This window comes from Asterias rubens, chromosome 21, assembly GCF_902459465.1.
Source record: "Asterias rubens chromosome 21, eAstRub1.3, whole genome shotgun sequence".
NCBI lineage: Eukaryota > Metazoa > Echinodermata > Asteroidea > Forcipulatida > Asteriidae > Asterias > Asterias rubens.
In genome coordinates, this window is record NC_047082.1 from 9,084,964 (window position 1) to 9,109,080 (window position 24,117).

General features: G+C 38.2%; 2 protein-coding genes across 3 annotated transcripts; one reads left to right on the forward strand and one right to left on the reverse strand.

Annotated features, from left to right (window-relative positions):
• Positions 1 to 639: 639 nt before the first annotated feature.
• LOC117304545 (p21-activated protein kinase-interacting protein 1-like) lies at positions 640 to 7,934 on the reverse strand. Its single transcript, XM_033789067.1, has 9 exons — positions 7,853 to 7,934; positions 6,694 to 6,859; positions 5,839 to 5,959; positions 5,315 to 5,442; positions 4,224 to 4,369; positions 3,870 to 3,973; positions 3,231 to 3,348; positions 2,127 to 2,310; positions 640 to 1,302 (listed from the first exon to the last, which is right to left on the reverse strand). Exons 1-9 carry the CDS (start codon positions 7,931 to 7,933, stop codon positions 1,259 to 1,261), a joined length of 1,092 nt encoding a protein of 363 aa, XP_033644958.1. The 5' UTR covers position 7,934; the 3' UTR covers positions 640 to 1,258.
• A 365-nt stretch (positions 7,935 to 8,299) lies between these two features.
• LOC117304858 (mRNA export factor-like) lies at positions 8,300 to 22,801 on the forward strand. 2 transcript variants are annotated; one of them, XM_033789480.1, is made up of 11 exons: positions 8,300 to 8,573; positions 9,454 to 9,699; positions 9,905 to 9,997; positions 11,305 to 11,391; positions 11,884 to 11,970; positions 13,063 to 13,134; positions 13,902 to 14,012; positions 19,967 to 20,076; positions 20,435 to 20,507; positions 21,507 to 21,701; positions 22,215 to 22,801. In XM_033789480.1, the coding sequence occupies exons 2-11, from the start codon at positions 9,496 to 9,498 to the stop codon at positions 22,305 to 22,307; spliced, it is 1,125 nt and encodes a 374-aa protein (XP_033645371.1). In that variant the 5' UTR covers positions 8,300 to 8,573; positions 9,454 to 9,495; the 3' UTR covers positions 22,308 to 22,801. The 2 variants fall into 2 exon arrangements, with proteins under 2 accessions (XP_033645371.1, XP_033645372.1); XM_033789481.1 differs by having other exon boundaries at positions 8,300 to 8,569.
• The last annotated feature ends 1,316 nt before the right edge of the window (positions 22,802 to 24,117 follow it).

Consider the following 24,117-nt stretch of genomic DNA (forward strand, 5'->3'; position numbering starts at 1 on the left):
ACAGCACAAAAACAGCGGGGCCAGGCTAGCCTGAAGCCGAGGATGCCGTCGTTTCGGAAAGGACCTATCAAAATCTAAGTAGGATTTGAAACTTTGCACGGTGGAGATAAAATATAGAAGAGTTTGCGGTAACACCATGTAATAATCTCTGAATGAGTTGGGATGGTTCTGAAAATCAAAATCTAATTCCGAGGTCTCTAAATCAAATTCAAATAATTTAGTGAAAAATGACTTCTTTCTCGAAAACTACGTTAATTCACGAGAGAGTAATTTCTCACAATGTTTTATACTCTCAACAGCTCTTCTTTGCTTGTTACCAAGTAAGATTGTATGCTAAGAATTATTTTGAGTAAGTACCAATAGTGTCCAGTGCAAAAGAAACAAAAGAAACACAACTTTCTTATTCAGTGTTAGCCCTCTTTTATTCTTCAAAATAATCCTAGAATAACACAAATCCTTAGCTTTGATTGGTGGAGTTGTTTATTAAAATAGGGACACAACAAGTATTGACTTTGGCTCTATTGGGTTAGATTACACCGATCCATTAGGCTCCGCCCACGGCGCACGTGTGAGCAAGAACACGCAAGCTTCCCCAATGCCATTCTGCACAACTCTGCCGCGCGCGCTAAGTGTTAGTGCACGCATGTCAGACTTTATAGTGTCAGACTTTTGGTTGTGCAATGGGTTGTGATTGGTCAATATGCAATGGGGCGGAGCATTATGTATCGGTATGTTCTATCAAATGAAGGGTGAAAAAAAAATATTAAAAGTCAGACTTTTCTTGAAACAATTATTTTACCATGACCCCTGTTTTCCAGTCATCGTGCTTTACATCCATTTAATTTAATTCAAAATCAATAATAAACTCACACAGGAAACTGACTGGGTAAATTTGAAATGATATGGGGTTTAGCAAAGAAAACTTGACAAAAGCAGGATTTGAAACATGGCCTCTGGCTGGGACCGCCAACACCGGGCTATGATATCTCAGTTGGTTGAGTGCCGACACGTTAATCCGGATGCTTTGGTACAAATCCCGCTCTAGTCAATTATTTTACTTTGTTCAACCCCAAATTAATTGAAACCAATCAAACAAAGACGCATATAAAATAGTCAGGCTCCTTATTGTAAATATATAAGTACTTGTATTCACTATATATGGATACAGGGAATTTGACCAAAATGGTTGCTGAGTGACAGAGGTCTATACAAAAGAGTATAAAGGGCCGTTTGTTGACTCTAATCTGTCTGAAGCTGCTTAAGGTGTTTGCTTTTTGATCCGTATCTTCTTCTTTTTTAAATCTGAAACAGAAAATAAACAAATTTGTCAATTGAAAAACTACTAACTTCTTTCGACTAGCAAATCAATCTTAATTGCTAAGCAAAGTGTAATGTCACAATACTGACCACTCACCTTAAAGGCAGTGGACACTATTGGTAATTACTCAAAATAATTATCTGCATAAAACCTTTGTTGATTACAAGTAACAGGAAGAGGTTGGTAGTATAAAACATTGTGTTAAACAGCTCCCTCTGAAGTGATGTAGTTTGCGAGAAAGAAGTAACTTTAGTCAAATTTGATTTCGAGACCTCAAGTTTAGAATTTGAGGTCTCGAAATCAAGCATCAGAAAGCACACAACTTCGTGTGACAAGGGTGTTTTTTCTTTCATTATTATCTCGCAAACTCGACGACCGATTGAGCTCAAATTTTAACAGGTGCGTTATTTTATGCATATGTTGAGATACACCAAGTGAGAAGACTGGTCTTTGACAATTACCAATAGTGTCCAGTGTCTTTAATAATAATAATACCGACATTGATATTGCACAACACCTATATCAATATGAATGTACTTTACTGCTCATTAAAAGAAACACAAAAAATGCAGAGAAAAAAGAAATACAAAAATACACAAACAGATCAAGAATGAACTAAATGGTTGAAGTAAACAGATGGGTTTTTAACTTTGATTAAAATACATTAAGTGAAGAAGATTGTCTTATACAATCTTAAGATGAATCTTAGTGCATTGTGAAATCGGCCCCAGGCTAAATCTGTGTTTGGGACCTGCACTTAAACAAATGGGTGAGCTGCAGTAGCTCCCAAATGGCCCCAGCCTATTACCTTGTTTGGCACCTGCACTTTTCCGTTTGACTGATGGGCCTTCTCCCTTAGCGATGCTCGCCTTTGAGTCTGTCTGCATCTCTCTTGTCGGCTTTGATGATGATTCGGTTTTGGCAGGTCTAACTGCCACGCAGGTCAACCTAGCTGTGGTGTCTAATGATGCTAGCAGAGATGGCTCCCCTAGCTGGCCAATCAAAACACAGAATGAAAGCGACCATTGTAAGGATTTTGTTGAAGAACTATATCATTGTGTTTGTTGTGCAAAACCATCTCCTAAAAATCTACTTATAATGTCACATGCGAGTTTGAAATTGAAAAAAACCCCAGTATTTTACACATAAAAGAGCCAGGATGTACCCACAAAATAAGTATGCGCCAAGATAAATTGTTTTTGCATGGAGCATTTATGGTGAGATACACTGCTTTTTGCAGAATCTGAAGGGGCAATATACAGGGGCAGTCTCCCTGAATTACTTGAGTTTTTCAAATGTGTTCTTTAAAACTTGGAAAGAAGGGTTTACTTTTAGGAAACTTTTTGCAGACCCAGAGAGAATCTGTGTTATTGCTTAAAAGTATAAGATTGAGGAAGATTTCTTTTATGTGTATTTGTAACTTGTTGGGTTAACAAGATTTAAACATTCCCAACTTCAATGGTGGTCAAGTGAACTTTTGAAATTGAACAAGACATCAAGGTTAAAGGCACTGGACACTACTTGGTAATTACTCAAAATAATCGTTAGCATAAAAACTTACTTGGTAACAAGCAATAATGGAGAGCTGTTGATAATATAAAACATTGTGAGAAACGACTCCCTCCGAAGTTACATAGTTTTTGAGAAAGAGGTACTTTCTCAAGCAAATAATAACAGACTTCAGGCCTGAAGCCTTTTATTAGGCGTCTGAAAGCACGCAAAGTTGTGCAACAAGGGTAATTCTCTTTTCATTATTCTCTCGCAACTTCGATGACCAATTGATCGTGAGTCCAAATTTTCACAGGTTTGTTATTTGATGCACACAGTGGTACTACAAGTGAGAATACTGGTATTTAACAATTACCAAAGGTGTCCAGTGCCTTTCGAAGAAGGGCATGTTTTTTAAGCTCACCTCTTCAATGTTGACAGACCAAACCTTAAGGAAGCTGTCGCTTGAAACAGAAACCAGCCACATGCAGTTTTCCTTAGGCGGGCTCCTCCGGTCTGGTGTGACTGCCAGTCCTTTTACTCTGAAGAAGAAATAAAAAAATAAAATAAAAAAATAAAAACCATTAAAAAAAACATTTCAAGAAGGAAAAACTAAAATAATTTTACAAAGTGTTGAAAAAAATTCAAAGTTCCATGGTGTCCATTTGTGAATTATGCAGAAGTAGACATGGCTGATAACCACTTTCTATGAAAATACAGATACAGTTTTTTGCAATGACAGTTATCTCAACAAGTAGACAATGTGTTGAGCTGTAACTTCCGAAGATGTCTTTATAATAATGTATCTTTATTGACAATTTGCCCTGAAAAAAAAATCAGCTTTCGGTTGATTAAAATCAATCTACGAACCTACCTCTAACCCATTTAATAACTTTTCTGAAGTGTTGAGAGTTGCCATGTTAAAATGAAAAGTCTGTAACTTCATACAGGATAAAACCATCGAATCAATCAAAATCAGGAACAACTTGCCACTGGATTTTGAGATGCTTTCCAGACATTAAAATTTATGCATTGACAAGCCAGGGTTGATTTTGTCTCATACCTGTTCTCATGTGCTTTAAATTCACACTTGCATGTCGGCTTTCCTTTGGAGATTTCAAACAGTTGAATGGTCTGTCCTTCACCTCCGACGGCTAATATTCGATTCTGATGGAGGAAAATAAAACAACTCTTAATTAAGCCCATGATATTGCTTGTGGTTATATAATTATATATCTTTTCTGTACAATTTTCTTTTTAAATCGAAACGGATTGCCATATAAAAACGAAGAAATCACTTATCTCTCAAGAAACCTAGAAAGTGGTTAAAATCTACACATGAAACATCTTCACAAAATGAAAGTTTCCACCAATCTTCAAATCCACTTCGTTAAAATTTGAAAAAACAACAACATACCGTGAGAAATGCTACAGCGAGAACTCTCTTTGAACAATCTATTGAACATGTTATCGTTGCCGTGGTGATGTCATAAATATTGATGATACTGTTCAAAATGACGATGTAAAGCTCTCCGTCCGGTGACCACGACACAAAATCAGCAGCTGTGAATTAATGAAAAGGACAAACACTTATCTATAGAAATGTATTTGTTTCATTTGCAATTGCCTTCTTCAAGTAACGAGATGGACAGTATAGAGCAAGTTTGAATTTGCATCGGCAATGCTGTATTTTGTGTTTCAGCAGTCTTCAGTCGTTTCTTTTGCAGCCTTGAAGGATGTACTAGGAGGTTGACAACAATAACGAATCACAATAATAATAATAATAATGAACGGCACTTATATAGCGCTTCACACAACAGTCCCGAAGCGCTTTACACAAATTAATGAGTAAACATGTAAGTTTTCAGCAGATGTTTGAAAATGTTCTCGTTTGGAGCAGTTCTGATGTTGTGCGGTAAGTTGTTCCAGAGTGAGAGTGAAGAATATGAGAACGAGCGGTGGCCAAATGACTTTGTGCGAGTGATGTATGGGACTAGTTGAGTGGTAGAGCTAGAGCGGAGGGTACGATGAGGGACATAGGATGAAGGAGATCTTGAAGATAGTGAGGTGCGGATTGGTGAAGAGATTTGTATGTCAGCAGGAGAAGTTTGAATTCTATGCGTTTGGAGACGGGTAACCAATGAAGTGAGCGAAGTACTGGGACGATATGTTGTCGAGGTGATGAGCGGTTGCAAATTATTCTGATATTTTGTTACTGTTATCACCTGGAAATAAAGGTTACGCTGAATGAATTGAAATAAAAAGTTTTAAAGCATGTAAGGCTTGCACTTCTTTCTCGATGAAGGGGGGGTACATCAATTTTTCCTCTAGCAAGGGGCACTTCTAGGAAGAAAGTTTTAATTTGTATTGGAACTTTGCAAAGGGCAGGCACCACAACAATTGATGTGGTTTCATGGGTTATCTGAGGGCCTGAGCCTGTAACATAAATTGTCGGATGTTGTTTTTTTTACTAACTTGTAGCAGATCTTAAGAGTGTCAGACACTTACACTGCTTCATATTTGTTGTGTACGCAACTCTTCCCTTGATGAGGTTCCATGTTCGGAGTGACATGTCATGACCGGCAGACAGAGCCAGCTTTCCTGACGGATGAATGGCTAGTGAGTTTACCCCACCTCTGTCAAAAAAAACAAAAAACATCAATGTGTGTTCAAAAAAAGTAGGAATATTTAACTGTGTACATTGTACAAGGGCAGGGGTCGATTTCACAAAAAAATTAGGACTAGTCCTAGGAGATATAAAAAACATATGGGTCGTCCTAAGTTAGAACTAGTAACCCGTCCTAGCTCGAGATAAGACTAGTCTTAACTCTTTGTGCAATCCACCCCTGACCTAAAAAGTACACATACTGATGTCTTTAACAGACTTCAATCACAATTTATCTGACTTTTCCCAAAAGCAAACTGAAATCAGACTGAAGTCTAGAAGATCATGCCTGCTATCATAACTACTCCCAAGTCCCAACAACACATTTTTTTTATTGCAGATAATTATTCCCTAATCAGTTACTCACTTGTGAGCTCGTAAACTTTTCATTAACTCCCATGAATCTGTATTCCATATACATAGAGTGCCGTCGGTGCTGCTACTCAACATGTGGTTGTCACCATGGAAACATAAGCTGGTAATCGAACCTGCAAGTAAAGTATTACAAATAAACATATTGAGAAAAAGGAAGACATTTAAAAGACATCTAAAACAAAAATGAAAGGAAGCACACACTTAACATGGAACCTTGAAGTTGGTCTTAATTTCTGTTTCTGTTTAATGTTGGTCTTTTTCTCTTTGTTTTTTTTCCATTTTCTTTTTGTCTGTCCCTAGAAACAGAGAATGTGTTTCTAAAGCAGTTAAAGTTTAATGACAATTGCCCTAGCGATGGACTTGGTAGCCCCAGCCCCACTTATGGCAGCTCTCATGGCTCTGTGGTTTTTTAATATTAAAATAGAAGTGCCCCTGATCAAATTTATGGCCTTGCTCTTTCAAGACTGGTATTCACAGCCTGGCAGTGGCATACAGATAAACAAGCCAACATGTTGCCTTTGTTGCCCCTGGACATTGCCTTGGGTGTCCATTAACATGTTTAAATAGAAATTTACAATTTCCCCACAAAGGTGCCGTTTCTGCAGGAGAAAAAGCCTTGGGGCTTTTGAAAGAAGCATCCAATGCCAATTTCTACATGTGTAGGATTCATCCTATCTCGAGTTAGGACAAGTAACTAGTCCTAACTTAGGATTAATCTTAAGGTTTACATGTTACAGTGCAAGGATGGGACTCATCCCAAATCCTAAGATAAATCCTAAGCTAGGAAGAGTTTGGTGAAATCAACGGCTGGACAGTTAAAGTTGACATTTCATTCTGGTTGTCTTACCAGAATGTTGCAGAAGTGCTCCAAGTTCTCTATTAGTTTTCACGTTATATAGATGGATTGTTTCATCTGTGCTTCCGGTGGCCAGGAACGTCCTGTTGGCTGCAATTGTCTTGACATAACCAATGTGGGAATTGTCTGTAAACTTCGCCTTGATCTCAAATGAATCCTGAAATAATAAATTACAGTCATGTTCCGCATTATGATGGGAAGATGAAACAATACAATTCATTAATAATGATTAATGTGTATTTACTGTGCAGATTCTACAATTAAAAGATAGGTCAAGTCATGCTCATAGTTTCATAAACAGTAAAACAGTTGTGACAATCATAACCCTCCATAGCAAGTCATGTCAGCAGTCAGGACCTCAACAATGCTCAACAAGACAGTGACCCTGACGTGCCTGAGACAGACACACTACTTTTAGTTTTACAAGTTTTTATTTTTTCTGAGAGTGAGTGAGAGTACATATTGATTGATATTTCCCTGTTTTACCAAGTTTACTGTTTTTCATTCCAGATTTATAATTATATACATTTAATTTTAATGTTTTTAAGAATAGTTTTATTTAATTTAGTTAGTTTTTTTTTTAAGTGTTTACTTTTATTTTTTATCGAAGTTAAATTCTTGTTCGTATAGATTGATTGTAATTTTGTATTTTGTATGTGACTTTACTTTGTGAGTTGCGAAAAATAATAATAATGCTTGCTTAACAACCGCACCAGTCATGCTCATGCCACTCACCGAGTGCCAGTGGCTATGCATCTTACCTCGTGTGTAATATAACAGAATCAAACTTTTTATGGGACTGGGGTGTGGGGGGGCTGAAAATCACAGTGTGAAAATCGAACTTTTTCAACTGGGTGCCGAGTTTGTATTTCTACGTACATGTGCCGAGTTTGTGGGTGCCGAGTTTGCAAGGTGCCGAGGTTGTAAGTGCCGAGATTGCAAGGTGCCGAGTTTGCTGGTGCCGAGTTTGCAAGGTGCTGAAGTGACCGGTACCCCATTGCATGCAGTACAGTGTGCGTGTGGTACGGTGAGTCGACAGGACAGTCGACTGCAGCAAAAACATCTAGCAATAGCTTGACAAATCAATCAACATACATAACATAATTGACATAGATACTTTTAAACAGACAAACCAACTCTTATACCATACCTCATTCTCAATAACTTCATAACCAAGGGTTGTTCTCTCGTAACAGCCAACGAAAATTTCTAAGCACGTGGGGGCTGACATCTTGAATTGGAAAATAAAACTAAATAAGTTGGATTCTTAAATTTGTTTATACAAAATATTTTTCTTTTTTCTTCCTTTTTGAGTATTTTTTTTTGTTTTTAATTGACTTACATTTTTTTACTTTTATTTTTATAAAAATTATTGATAAATTATGTTACATTTGTTGTTTAAATTAAATAATGTTAATGATTGAGACTGTTATGATTATCAACCGTTGAGGGCGTAGTTGCACATGTTTTTCAGGAGCCGAAACTTTTTCGTTTTAGTCAACTGCCGTATACGACCGTCACTCAGCATCAGTACAGCAACATAGGCCTGTTGTGAAGCTCAAAACTTTCCTCCCATGCTTACCGTACCACCATCGGTCGGAACTCAACTCTTGACAGTCCATGGAATAGAGAAAACTAAAATTACACACAAATTAAAGGTTCCTTCCAATAAATCATAGAGACTCTATTCATCATTAATGGCCCTGAGCCCGCTTTCACCCTCAAGAAAAATGTCTGCAACCACGATCGTGCGTGAAGACGACGCTTATTGACGGACATTTTAAACATTTTGGCGCTTGAGTTAACATTTTTATTATGGAACCGTGCTGAACAGTTGGTGTACAAAACTGTCTGACTTGTTTCGAACGTAGGTAAAGTGTTGCTGTCTTTCCTTTTAGAATGTTAAGAATGTTTGTTCATTTGTCTGTCTTATGAGCTTGATATTTTTCTTTCAAATTTGAAAGTAACGAAGAGTAGGCCTAGCTTAACAATAAATTGTTATTTGTTTTTATAAACTCTGTCGTCGTGCGTGTAGTTGTTAAAAATGTAATAATATTACTAATATAAACTGGTTCACCTACAGAGGTCGCTCTTCATGCTCTTCAACACGACAACAGGACATTTGTAGCCTACTTCTTTAAGTTCACGTTCTTGATTGTAATGTGGGGTCAGTGTGGGGTCAAGCTCTCTAACCATACTCTGACATTCTGAACTGAACCAACAAAGGATTCAGATATCAGAGCCAGAGAGCATTATTAATAAATATTATTATGAGCATACAAGCAAGAAAATGAGTGATTTGAATTTCGCCCTGTTCGTTATGAATGAGCATGATGATGGGTTGTTACCCTCTGGCTTCGTCGTCGGCCGGCAGGAGATTACATTAACAAAACTATTTTTGGGTCACACTTGTTAAAAAAAAAAAAAATGACAATTGACGCGCCTGAATCCCCCTGATAACAACTGTGGAACAACAAGTTTTAAATGCACTTTTAAAACAATATTTGAACATCAGTAACTGCCATTAATTATGTATCTTTTATATCACCTTCAATTTGTTGAAAAATATGTGTTTGTAATGTACTGTTAAAATTTATAAAGGGTTTTCACCTGGTCTTGGTGCCCCTTCAAAAATGGAAGTGCCCTTTGCACAAAGAAAACGGCCTTGCCCATTAAAAGATGAGATTCTAAGCCTGTTTGTGTCATATACCTGAATATTAAACTAACATCTCTTGTTTTAACTCCCAACAGATTGGTAGAGCTCCCCAATCTCTTCATTTTCAAGTCGGAGGCATGTTTGGTGCAACAACAGGGTTTGGTGCGGCCACCACCGGAGCGGGAATGTTCGGCCAGACTGCAGCGACAGCTGGGGGTACCCATAACCCTATGAAAGACTTTGAGGTGGCCAATCCACCGGATGACAGTATTAGTTCACTTGCGTTTAGCCCAGGAACAGTGCCAACAACTTTCCTTATTGCAGGATCATGGGATAATAATGTGAGTTTTGGTGCATAATGCACGGTGACTGCTCTATATATTCCGACACCTATGTTCCAACAACCCTCTCTCTTATCTTAGCTGCTTAGGACTGGGTGTCCCCTGGCTACTTCTAGAAACTATAAGGCTCCCCCGTGAGCCTTATAGGGGTCTAATATTTTGGGCCTCCTTAACGCTATACGTTTTTCAAATCATTTATTATTAGGTTCGTTGTTGGGAGGTGCAAAACACAGGAGCTACGGTACCCAAGGCTCAACAAACACACCAGGGCCCTGTCCTCGACGTCTGCTGGAATGATGTAAGTATGGGGAGGTGTTGGGGTTTAGGAAAGAATAAATTTATTTCTAGTTTTAACCTGGGCCCAATTTCATGGCTCTGGTTACTGTAAGCACAGAAACGGCGCTTACAGAAGCAGGGAATTTTGTGCTTACCGCAAGCGTATTTCACGGGTTAGCGGCAAAAATTTTGCCTAGGCATTCGACGCTTACAAGGCTAGTGCAGAAATTCGCCGCTTGCACGCAGGCGGGAAATTGTGATCGTAAGTGCAGAATTCGGCGGTAAGCAGAGCCATGAAAATTGGGCTCGGCTACTACGGGGATCATTCATTTTTCCCTTCCATTCTGCAGGGCTCAATTTCATAGAGCTGCTTAAGCACAAAATTTTGCTTTAAAAGCAAAACAATCTTTGCTTAGTAAAATCAGATTACCAGCTAAGACTCCACTGAATTGTTATGCTAAGTAAACAACAGCTAAATACCAGTCACAAGCAATGTATGTGGCATGACATTTTTGCTAGTAACATGTGTAAAACAAGCAGGCTATTTTTCGTGCTTAACGCAAATTTTTTGCTTAAGCAGCTCTATGAAATTGGCCACTGGCAGGATTATTGTAGCAGAATTCCCGAAATCAAAGCCAAGAGGAAAACAGTTCTGTTTAAAGCACTGGAACAGGCCACATAGTCAGAATTTGACATGAGGAAGGTGGTTAAAGGGACATCTGAGAATTGTCCTTGAAAAAAATATGGATAGAACAACAAGCAATGTCAGCCTTTTTGACAATTTTGAAGCCAGTTTTTATGTTTTTAAGGACAAATCTGTGATGGCCCTATTGACCCAATTTACCTGACATCATCAGAATAATCTTGGATGCGCCATACTGGTGGGCAATGACACTCTGTGCGCTATTCTCTGAAGTGCGCATTTTAGGCGACGCAGCGATTACACGTAAACCTTTTGATCACCAAAATGGTGAGCGTGGGGCAGTCGCTGCGTGTGACGTGCGTGCAAGGGGTCAATATAGCCATTGTCTTTTTTGTGACAAACTCTTACTGTGTGCCAAATTCCATGCCCGTATCGTCAAAGGCATAATGAGAGACTTTTTTGAGCGCTAGGTGGCAGCAGAATACCAGGTGATTCTCTATTGTTCTTGAAAACGCTCAAAATGACATAAACAATGGAAATTTAACTGGTAAGTCTGCTACCACCTAGCCACAAAAAGTCCCTATATACTTTCCTGTCTGCTATAAACTTTTTAATCAGTGAGCATCTAGATTTGAACTGATCAAATTTTGTTTTGTGTTATATTTTTTTATATATTTTTTTTAAAGGATGGTACGAAGGTGTTTTCTGCATCTTGTGACAAGACCGCCAAGATGTGGGACCTAAACAGCAATCAAGCCATACAAGTTGCTCAGGTAAAGACAGTCGACTAAGTTTGCCTGAACTCTGTCTACTCGATAAAAGTTGTCTATGCTAGTCGACTATTTGGAACCAGCCTAGAGCAAGTTCAAGCAAGGGACTATAGTTGACTATTGTCGACCATTTGGCGCAGTTTTGCCTGGTACCCATGATGTATTGCAGGCATTGTCATGGTAACCATGGAACATTGACGAGTGGTTGACAGATGTTCACTGCTCAAAGTTGCCCCTAGTGGGTGTTTTGACCCTAGCAGAGTCTTTCTCGAAGGTTAAATGACAAAACACAACAATTATTACCAGTTCACTAAGTGAACAATGAGTGGAAATACATGAATGGAGTCTCTGCTAGGGTTGAAACGTCAGGCCATTAGCTATTTTTTGCTTGATGAATATTATTAATTTTGCGCCGTTTTTATATCAGTCAGCCCTTCGAATCTGTAAATCTGTTGTTTGATTGTTGACGGTCGTTGTTTGATCTTCCTCTTCCAGCACGATGCACCGATTAAAACCATCCATTACATCAAAGCTCCCAATTACTCGTGTATCATGACAGGTAGCTGGGATAAAACACTCAAGGTAGGTGTTTTACACTCATGCTTGAGATGCTCATGCTTTTTTCCTGATTTCAGTTTGTTATTGAAATTGTCTTAAAGACCCTGGTCGCTATTGGTAATTGTCAAAGACCAGTCTTCTCACTTGGTGTATCTTAACTTATGCATAAAATAACAAACCTGTGAAAATTTGAACTCAATTGGTCGTAGAAGTCGCGAGATAATAATGGACGAAAAAACACCCTTGTCACCCGAAGTTGTGTGCTCTCAGATGCTTGATTTGGAGACCTCAAAATCAAATTCTGAGGTCTCGAAATCAAATTCAAATACTTTAGTGGAAAATTACTTCTTTCTCAAAAACTACGTTATATCAGAGGGAGCTGTTTCTCACAATGTTTTATACTATCAACAGCTCTCCATTGCTTGTTACCAAGTAAGTTTTTATGCTAACAATAATTTGGAGTAATTACCAATACTGTTCAGTGCCTTTAAGTCCTTTGCATTTTATAGAGTGAAGTAAAGCAGTCACAAAAGGGAGGATGACAAGTGCACACTACGCTCAGACCTGTAATAATAATAATAAACCGTTCTTATAAAGCGCATTACACATGGAGTCCCAATGCGCTGTACAAAGTCACAAAAAAAAACAGACAAAATTATATAGACTTTTACAAGTGAGTTTTGAGAGGGCGCTTGAATAAATCCAGAGTTTGTGCGTCTTTGATGTTACGGGGGAGTTTGTTCCAAAGAGTAGGAGAAGACGTAGAAAATGCACGTTGGCCTTAAGACTTAGTTGAGGCAGATGAACAGGCAAAGAGAGGTTTGCGGTAACGACATGTGAATATTGAGTAGTGTTGGTTTCGAAAAGAACCGGCGGTGGTGAACGCTCAACATTACGTTCAGTATGCTCTGATGTGAACTTCAGGAGAACTTGTAGTGTTGTAATTCTCTTGTGTTACACAGAGTTTGTAAACCGTCTGAATTGTAACATATGAGACATTCCTTGTCCAAAGAGGACCCCTGCCTGCAATTCGTTTTTCAGACATTTTCACATTCATCTGAACCTCATCCATGTAAATTGCTCCCAACTAATTTCTTTTCTTCTTTTCCCATACAGTTTTGGGACACACGGTCACCCAACCCGATGGCCAATATACAACTCGGTGAACGCTGCTTCTGTGCTGATGTGGTGAGTCTAAAGCCCTGTTCCCATTGTTGTATCTAGGTATATTTACCAAAGTCTTCGGCTGGAGGGGCGAGTCGTGCACTGTTGCTCCCCGCAGGGATTGAATACACTAAATTATTCGAGGCAAACACTCACGTTGGATTCAGGAACAGACTGACTCGTGGCTTGGTCGCCCTCTACAGCGGCCAAGCCACGATCATGCGTGGATGGTTTATTACGTAACCATTAAGATCACTACACCATTGTACACAAAACACAATGGCCACAGATTGACATTAAACTTACACCGTTTGAAGATAATGATAGTTGAAAGCTTACCTTAAAATATTAATTGATGAGGTGCTGTCATTTTTTAGATGTGAGTAAAACAAAGTCACAAAAATACGGTTTTCTCACTGAGGTGAAAATTGTTTTCATGACTTGTTTTACTCGCTTCTCAAAAACAGCACCTCAGAAAGTAATGTTTTAGAGGAAGCTTTCTACTATCATTGTCTTCAAAATGTGCGAGTTTAATGTAAGTCTGTGGACATTGTGTTTTGTGTCCTACGAAAAGTACATAGACCCTTTAAGGTACCGCAACTTTTCTATAGAATGACAAATTTACTCAAATGGGGACGTGTTCTAAATTCGAAAGTCAGCAGTTGGCTTGAAGGATGCAAGCTACATGTAACAACCTTGTAATTGCAAGATCTGTAGTCTAACCACTAGACCACCACGGTGACATACTGAATAATGTCTCCTGCGCATTTTTTTATTTTTCCTTCTTCTAGGTTTATCCAATGGCTGTGGTCGGACTCGCAGGCAAGAAGATCAATATTTACAGATTGGAGAGTGGGCCTCAAGAATACAAAGTTAACCAAGACTCGCCTCTCAAATTCCAGGTAGGTAATAAGTTTTAAAAATTTAGCATCAGTGCACACCCAACTTCCTGGGGGCCAAGTTAAATGCACAGTTTACTAGCATGGGCCCAATTTCATGGAGCTGCTTAAGCAGAAAAATATTGCTTACCAATTTTCTGGTACATAAAATTCACCAGTAACATTTTTTACTTGAGACATGTTAGTTTGGCTAGTAGCCTTATTCCATTAAGAGTCCCTTCCTGTAAGAATGTACCAAATTAGGGGGGGGGGGGGGGTGTGATTCATGGGTTCGCAGATCTTCTTCCAAAAAATTTGAGTGATAGACCATCATACCAAACGAATAAATCCAAAATTTTAGTTTGCTGACGCTTTCGGTTTTGGAGTTACCAGTTATCAAAGTTTAGGCCAAAAAGCCCTCAAGAAACGAATAGTACATTCCCTGTAAACACAAAAATGTGCGCCAAGGTCATCCCAGAAAGAGTAAAACATTTTTTGAAACCTCCAGTTGGGCTTATAACAAAAGTAAAAAAAAAAAATTGGGATCTCGTTGGCGCGTCATGTTACGCGCACCTGAACCTTTGACGAACAGTGCCCTCGTGCCATTTTCAACGCCTCATAACTCAACGCACCTATAGGATCCCATGAATTGAACAAGTTCAAATGAAAGAGCTTGCATCCCTAAAACAAATTTAAGTGCAAAGTGAATGGGATCTCGTTGGCGCAGAGAGATAGGAGAGGTCAAAGTTAAAATTTTACCAATGTATTGCGTTTTCGCACCTCCGTAACTTCGCGCGTCAACAACAAAATTTTTTTTTTATGGCAACTGGGTATTGGAACAGTTTTCATCTAATGACAAATGAAAAAAGAATCTTGGGATCTCTGCAACTTGCATGTCAAAAGATTTTTTGAAAATTTTCTAAAGTATTGTCATTCCACACATTTTGGCCTAAATTGGCACAACATTCACTTTTTTCATCACTGTAAGTATCTGTGCCAACAAGATCTCATCAATGTTTTCTTGTATTTGGTTAAGTTGAGTGTTCCTAAACAGATTTCAATTGAAAAATAATTGGGATCATGTTGGCCCACCAATATAACAAAGGTCAAAGGTCAAAGGTCATATGAAACTACACTACTGCCTATTTCGGGCGATTTTGCGTCGTCTAGAAATCCACGCGCCAATATGATCCCATTGAGTTGTCTGCGTTTTATGATTATATAGATTCTCAGCAACACATAAAAAGCAAAAACCAAATGGTATTTGAGTGGCGCTAACTAATAATATTATTACAGATCAAAAGTTCACAATACATGCCTATACTTTGCATTGCTGTGGCAACCGAAAGTGAGAAATCTCCCCCAATTTCAAAATGTTGGCAAACCATGAAGGGGATAGGTCTCCAAAATGAATTTTGGTCAAGATATAGACTGGACTTGTTTTTACAAATGGTGTTAGTTTAATGTTGGTTGGTAACTGTTGCCAAGGTCAAAGGTTACAAAGAATATGTGTGTTTTTATATTTCTGTCACAAGAGCCAACTTCAGAGCCTTTTGAAGATTTTATTTAAAGAACAAGGGCTCTATCATTTCAGTTTGGGACAGCCACTTATAATATCTAGGCACATATGGTTGTCCCAAATTAATTATAGAGCCCTTCCTATTTGATAAAATGTTGACAGGGCTTCGAAGTTGCTTCTTGACAGAAAATGTATTTAATACAAAACACCAATATTTTCTGTGGAGAGCCAACTTCAAAGCCATGTCATCATTTTATCAAATGAACAATTATAATTAATTTGGGACAATCACATGTGCCTAGATATTATAAGTGGTTTTCCCCAACATAAAGGATAGAGCCCTTGTTCATTAAATAAAATCTTGAAAAGGCTCTGAAGTTGGCTCTTGACAGAAAATATCAAAAACACCCATATTCTTTGTAACCTTTGACCTTGGCAACAGTTACCAACCAACATTAAACTAACACCATTTGTAAAAAACAGTCTATATCTTGACCAAAATTTATTTTGGAGACCTATCCCCTTCATGGTTTGCCAACATTTTGAAATTGGGGATATTTCTCACTTTCGGTTGCCACAGCAATGCATAGTACAATGTGTATAGGCATGTATTGTGAACTTTTGATCTGTAATATTTGTTAGCGCCACTCAAATCCCATTTGGTTTTGCTTTTTATGTGTTGCTGAGAATCTATATAATCATAAAACGCAGACAACTCAATGGGATCATATTGGCGCGTGGATTTCTAGACGACGCAAAATCGCCCGAAATAGGCAGTAGTGTAGTTTCATATGACCTTTGACCTTTGTTATATTGGTGGGCCAACATGATCCCAATTATTTTTCAATTGAAATCTGTTTAGGAACACTCAACTTAACCAAATACAAGAAAACATTGATGAGATCTTGTTGGCACAGATACTTACAGTGATGAAAAAAGTGAATGTTGTGCCAATTTAGGCCAAAATGTGTGGAATGACAATACTTTAGAAAATTTTCAAAAAATCTTTTGACATGCAAGTTGCAGAGATCCCAAGATTCTTTTTTCATTTGTCAGTAGATGAAAACTGTTCCAATACCCAGTTGCCATAAAAAAAAAATTTTGTTGTTGGCGCGCGAAGTTACGGAGGTGCGAAAACGCAATATATTGGTAAAATTTGAACTTTGACCTCTATTATCTCTCTGCGCCAACGAGATCCCACTCACTTTGTACTTAAATTTGTTTTAGGGATGCAAGCTCTTTCATTTGAACTTGTTTAATTCATGGGATCTTATAGGCGCGCTGAGTTATGAGGCGTTGAAAATGGCACGAAGGCACTGTTCGTCAAAGGTTCAGGTGTGCGTAACATGATGCGCCAACGAGATCCCAATTTTTTTTGTTTACTTTTGTTATGAGCCCAACTGGAGGTTTCAAAAAATGTTTTACTTTTGTTGGGATGACCTTGGCGCACATTTTTGTGTTTACAGGGAATGTACTATTCGTTTCTCGAGGGCTTTTAGGCCGAAACTTTGATAACTGGTAACTCCAAAACCAAAAGTGTCAACAACTAAAATTTTGGATTTGTTCGTTTGGTATGATGATGTTCACTCTAATTTTTTAGAAGAAGATCTGAGAACCCATGAATCACCGCTTGGTACACTCTTACAGGCAGGGACTCTTAAGCATACCAAGTGACCAAAGAAAAGTGGTCCCTCCATGTCGTGTGTGATGCCGGCCACCTAGCGTCCCAAAGTCCCGTATTGTCGGTACTAACTTAAAGGCAGTGGACTCTATTGGTAATTGTGAAAGACTAGCCTTCACAGTTTGTGTATCTCAACATGCCTAAAATATCAAACCTGTGAAAATTTGAGCTCAATCGGTCATCGAACTTGCGAGATAATAATGAAAGAACAAATACCCTTGTCACACGAAGTTGTGTGCGTTTAGATAGTTGATTTCGAGACCTCAAGTTCTAAACTTGAGGTCTCGAAATCAAATTTGTGGAAAATTACTTCTTTCTCGAAAACTATGGCACTACAGAGGGAGTCGTTTCTCACAATGTTTTATACCATCAACCTCTCCCCATTACTCGTCACCAAGAAAGGTTTTATGCTAATAATTATTTTGAGTAATTACCAATAGTGTCCAGTGCCTTTAACAAAAACCAACATATTATGACTCTATTAAGAATGTATTTGACAAACAATATTACATGAAATAAATTGTAAACAAATGTAGATAAAGATCATTTGACTGTCTTGATTTATTGTTGAAGACACTAGACACCTTTGTAATTGATGAAGACCAGTCTCACTTGGTGTATCTCAACATATACATAAAATAACAAACCTGTGAAAATTTGAGCTCAATCGGTCGTCGAAGTTTCGAGATAATAATGGAAGAAAAAAACACCCTTGTAACACGAAGTTGTGTGCTTTCAGATGCTTGATTTTGGAACCTCAAAATCTAACTCTGAGGTCTCGAAATCAAATTCTCGAAAACTACGTTACTTCAGAGGAAGTCGTTTCTCACAATGTTTTTTACTATCAACAGCTCTCCATTACTCGTTACCAGTAAGGTTTTATGCTAAAAATTATAGTGTCCACTGCCTTTAATTAAAATATTTTTGATTGATATACCTTCAACAAGTGAAGTATCGGCCTATTTACCTGAAAATTTACAGGATAATTGTGACGTTGTTTACCCGCTGCTGTTGCCTAGAAACGAATTTGTTTTTGTCTTATAGTGTGCTTTTAACCATGTATTTGATTTAATTAAAAAACTAGCATGGTTCCTAGTTAACTCAGTATACAATCTGCTGGAGAAACGAAGCAACTTGTTGTGTGGTAGAAGGGAATAATAGGCCTACTTCAAGGGCAAATTTAATCAACCCTGGACACGACTTGCGTTGTTTGTCCGCTGCTGTTGCCTAGCAATGTGTTTTTACTTTAAAGTGTGCATTTCACCATAAGGTCCCTTCATCGGAACTTCTGCTGAAGAAACGGAGATAACTAAATTGCCTGCGTGGTAAGCGAAGCGCAAAATTCCTTTGTGATGGGGAATAATTAAATTTGACTGCTAATTCAAGAGCATTTTAAAGGCAATGGACACTATCGGTAATGACTCAAAATAATTATTATTATCAAACCTTACTTGGTAACGAGTATTGGGGAGAGGTTGATGGTATAAAACATTGTGAGAAATGGCTCCCTCTGAAGTGACTTAGTTTTCGAGAAAGAAGTCATTTTCCACGAATTTGATTTCGAGACCTCAAGTTAAGAATTTGAGGTCTCGAAATCAAGCATCTGAAAGCACACAACTTCGTGTGACAAGGGTGTTTTTTCTTTCATAGTTTATCTCGCAACTTCGACGACCGATTGAGATCAAATTTTCAAAGGTTTGTTATGTTATGCATATGTTGAGATACACCAAGTAAGAAGACTGGTCTTTGACAAATACCAACAGTGTCTTTAAATGGCGCCGTTTATGTTTCATTAACTAGTGGTTACCAGTGCATTGCCATAACTTGCCACTGAGTCTTCCAGGACAAAAAGTAAATTATCTAACCCCTACTTTTTCTGTTTTGTGGATAAAGGCTAATCTGTATTAACATCAGTTGCAAAAAGAGGTCCAAGCTGCGTCTAGAAAAAAAGGTCAAAGCTTTGAAACTTGTAAAAAGAACAACAGAAAAGAATAGTTGAACATGCAAAGTTTAGAGGGTGGAGTGAAAAGTAAGAAATTCGACATTCCTAGTCCAATCTGATCTAGTTCAAGTGGATACCGTACTGTTTGGATATTGCTCTGTGACGTACCAAACCACCTCAGAGCCAACACTAGAGATTTGGTGGTACACGCAAGTTTTTTTAAATTGATTGTAGGGATCGGTCGTTTTTAAGAGTTTCCCCCATCGCCCTTTTTGCTTTTTTTGTTCTGCTCAGCTACTTTTTTTTCTATGAAATTAGAACACTGTAGGATACTTTATAACAGCTTAATATTAAACGCAAGAGTATGCATCCGCACAGAAGATGATAGATTTTTTAAACAGTATGCGATTTTTAGAGCCATTGGACACTTTTGGTAAACAGTATTGTCCAAGGCCCACACTTCGTGTATCACAACTTCTGTATAAAATAACAAACCTGTGAAAATTTAGGCTCAATCGGTCGTCTGAGTCGGGAGAAAATAACGGGAAAACACACCCTTGTTTCCGCATGTTTCCTCGTGTCATGACATGTGTTCAAAATAAATTTGTAATTCTCGCTATCGAGAATTGATATTGTTTTAATGTTTTCTCAAAAAGTAAAGCATTTCATGGAATAATATTTCAAGAGAAGTCTTTCACCATTATCTTCTGTAAACCCTGTAAGTTATTTGTCAATCTGTGAACTTTTTTGTTTTTTTCTGTACCGAAAGTGTATAATGGCTTTAAGTTAATGTACTGATTCTGATTTTGGGATTTTGATTTAAATTTTGATTTCAGCATCGTTGTGTCGCCATATTCCAAGATTCCAAAAAGACCAACCCAGCTGGCTATGCACTCGGCAGCATAGAGGGCCGATGTGCTATACAGTTTGAGCCTGTCACAAACCCGTAAGTAGTCACTCCAACAATATTGTATGCATTGGTTGTGATCATTTAAGGCCGAGTCATAGTCGGTCGCGCGATGGTCGGGCGATGGAAATCTTTACGCGCTATCCTAAAAAAGACACAGTTTTTAGGCCTCAGCGATGACTTTAAACTGTGTTTCTTAAGTTCGTCGTAAAGATTTCCATCACGCAACCACCGCAGGACCGACTATAACCAGCCTTTAGAATGTGTTATTCTGTTTAGACCATGCAAGTCTACGTATTCAACAGTTTTAGGGACGACTTTGGTCCCATGTACAACGCATGAAGGAAACAGCACATACTTGATTTTGATAATTTTGTTATGCTTCTACATGTTCTAGGAAAGACAACTTCACATTCAAGTGTCATCGCTCAAATGGTGCTGCTAGTTATTCGTATCAAGACATCTACGCAGTAAGTTCAAGATCGTGTCATACTCTACTTTAAAAGCTGTCAAATCTTCTTCGGCGGTAATGCTTCTCAGATTCAAATATTGGTGCATTAAAGCTGATTTATTTTTTACAAAACCCCATTACTTCAAAGTGAATCGTTTTTCAAAATGTTTTATACTATCGGAAGCTGCTCTAAGCTTTTACCCAAAAGTCTTTATTGTCATTCATTTTAAAGACACTGGACACTATTGGTAATTGCTGTATCTCAACATTATGCATAAAATTACAATCCTGTGAAAATTTGAGCTCAATTGGTCGTCGAAGTTGCGAGATAATAATGAAAGAAAAAACACCCTTGTCACACGAAGTAGTGTGCATTTAGATGGTTGATTTAGAGGCCTCAAATTCTAAATCTGAGGTCTTGAAGTCAAATTCGCGGAAAATTACTTCTTTCTCGAAAACTGCATCACTTCAGAGGGAGCCGTTTCTCACAATGTTTTATACTATCATCCTCCCCCCATTACTCGTACCAAGTAAGGTTTTATGCTAATATTTATTTTGAGTAATTACCAATAGTGTCCACTGCCTTTAAGAAACACATTATTTGACTTGGTTTGGTGCCCAATCACCATAGAAGTGAATTAACCGAACAGGAGATGATCAAATTCAAATGGTCCTCATTGTGATTTGAACCCAAGACCTTAGACATTCCCGGCAGATGTTCTACCAACTGATCTATGAGGCACAGGTTTTCCTCAAGAACCACATTTTAAAGGGATACGTTTGCCAAAATTTAAATTCCACAAAATGGCGACCATGTTTGTTTGCGACATAAAGGGAAAACCGTGCAATTTCGAGGCATGTTTGTGTGGATCATTATGTTCTACTTTTAAGTTATGTATCTAACCATATGCACTTCATAACAAACGCTTTTCAAAGACCAACTCGCTCGATCCAAGGCAACGTGTTCCTTTAAGAGTGATTACCAAAATAATACCTTCCCTTTACAACGTGATTCCAGGTGAACTCTATAGCATTCCACCCTGAGCATGGTACGCTGGCAACGGCAGGCTCCAACGGTAAGTTCAGCTTCTGGGACAAAGATGCTCGGACCAAGCTGAAGACGTCTGAAGAGATGGAGAACCCTATCACGGCGTGTAAGTTTGATGCTAAGGGCAATATATTCGCCTACGCCGTCAGCTACGACTGGTCAAAGGTAAGTGTATGTGAGATACAAATTATTCAGTGCAACAAGGCACTGTATAATCCCCAGGGAGCTGAGATTGTTTAAAGCCATTATACACTTTTGGAACGGGAAAAAAAAAGAGTTCACAGATTTACAAATAACTTAAAGGGTTTACAGAAGGTAATGGTAAAAGACTATATTATTCCATGAAGTGCTTTACTTTTTGAGAAAACATTAAAACAACTATCAATTCTCGACATCGAGAATTACGGATTTATAGTAAACACATGTCATGACACGGCGGAACTTGCGAAAACAAGGTAGGGTTGTCCCATTATTTTCTCCCGACCCTGAATGACCGATTGAGCCTAACTTTTCACAGATTTTTTAATTATTTTATATATAACTTGTGATACACGAAGTGTGGGCCTTGGACAATACTGTTTACCAAAAGCTTTAAGGAATGATCTAAGGCCCCCAGAAAAAAATCACAGGATTACTACTGTACTCGGGTTACTTAACTTTGTTCCTTTTTTTTTTTAGGGTCATGAATTCTACAATCCTCAGAAGAAGAACTACATCTTCCTCAGAGGGAACGCCATGGAGGAATTACGGCCAAGAAATAGGAAGAGATAAAACGAAATCATGGAGACTTCAAGTCGGTTCTTCAACAAATTTGTCTTTTAAATGTTTATATTTTTCTTCCATTAGACTGTTCCTTATTACAACTATGGGCTGTTCATGAAAACAACAGTCTGAGAAGCTTGTTGACATTCATGTTTATTGTCTACGCCCTCTATGTCGGCTTTTGGTAATTCGAGTAATACCAAATGTAGACGGGTGAAGTGCATTGTCATCCATGTCCTACGCCCTCTATGTCAGCTTTTGGCAATGCGAAGACGGGTGAATTTGCAAAAATGGGAGCAGTCGAATATCTGGAGAGCTGAAGCTTGCCAGTCAGCTAGAAAGTCACACAAAAGCTTCTCTTTGACCCACTGGTCTTGCCAAGGACTGCTGAGATGGGCTGATGAACATGCTACATTTCACCTTCAAGGGATGACTTGGTAACGAGCATTGGAGAGCTGTTGGTAGTATAAGACATTGTGGGAAACAACTCCCTCTGAAGTAATGTAGTTTTTTGAGAAAGAGGTAATTTCTCATTTAAATAATAAAAGACTTCGAGCTCGAAGTCTTTTATTTCTATCTGAAAGCACACAAATTCGTCCAACAAGGTTTTTTTTTTTTCATCATTTTCTCGCAACTTCGATGACCGATTGAGCCCAAATTTTCACAGGCTTGTTATTTTATGCTTTATGATAGGATACACAAAGTGAGAAGACTGGTCTTTGACAGTTACAAAACGTACCTTCCCTTTAAACTATTGGTCACATGACAAAAGAACACCCCAAACCAACAAATTTATTGTGCCGTATGAAGGAACCCGATTTCCAAAACTGATTGTGATTGTCAGTATACTAAAAAAAAAGGCCATGTTAATTTGTTGCACTTGTATAGTAAGTTTAATTCATAACGAAGCATTTCTATTATTCAGAAGGAATGAATGCATGTACAGTTTGTATGAGTTAAACAATCAAATGTCATTATCAACAAAAGGTTATTCATGTATTTAATGGCTATTGTGTAGTTATAAATAATTTGAAGGTGTTGTTGCTGGGCATTTCTGTGTCGTATGTTTTTACTGCACTGATGGAAATAAGGTAGACTTACACACAGGCATTGAACACCTGGCACCCACTGCAATTAGAGACTTTCTGGGACGATAGAGGGCAGCAGACTTACCGGGTAAATCCATTGTTCTCAGAATTATGCGCATGTTCAGAACTACGTAAACAATGGAAATTTACCCGGTATGTCTGCTGCCACCTAGCGTTGGAAAGTCTCCTATTGCTGTGGTGCCCTGTTATGTTGCTTTGGTGCCCTCTGAAAAGTTCAAATACAAAGTTACAAGTTGCTTTTAATGGCCTTGATAAAGAGTTTACTTTTCATGAAGTTGCAGCCTTCATGTTTTCCCCCATTAATGGGACGTTCAAATGTTGTATATTATGTGGTTTATAAACAGATGGTCGTCATTAAATAATGAAAGAAAGACATTAAAATCTGAAATGTACTACTTCTTCAAAATGTTTTTTTTGTTTTTGTTGGTGTACCCATATGTTTGTTAGCACTGTACACTCAAAATGTTCCATCCAGGTCGAGAGTTATTCAGAAACCCTAGAACTCTTTTTAATTCTTTATCGACGAAAATTATAAACCGTTTCCCGCGAGAACTGGTTCCTTTATGAAGAATGGAAGTCAACCCTTGCAGAGGCTTTCTCGAAGGCTAAATGACAACGAGAAAGACTCTGCTAGGGTCGAAACGTCAGGCCATTAACAATTTGTTGCATTTATACTCTTGGTCCATTTGGTTGGTAAGTTGTTTGCAACA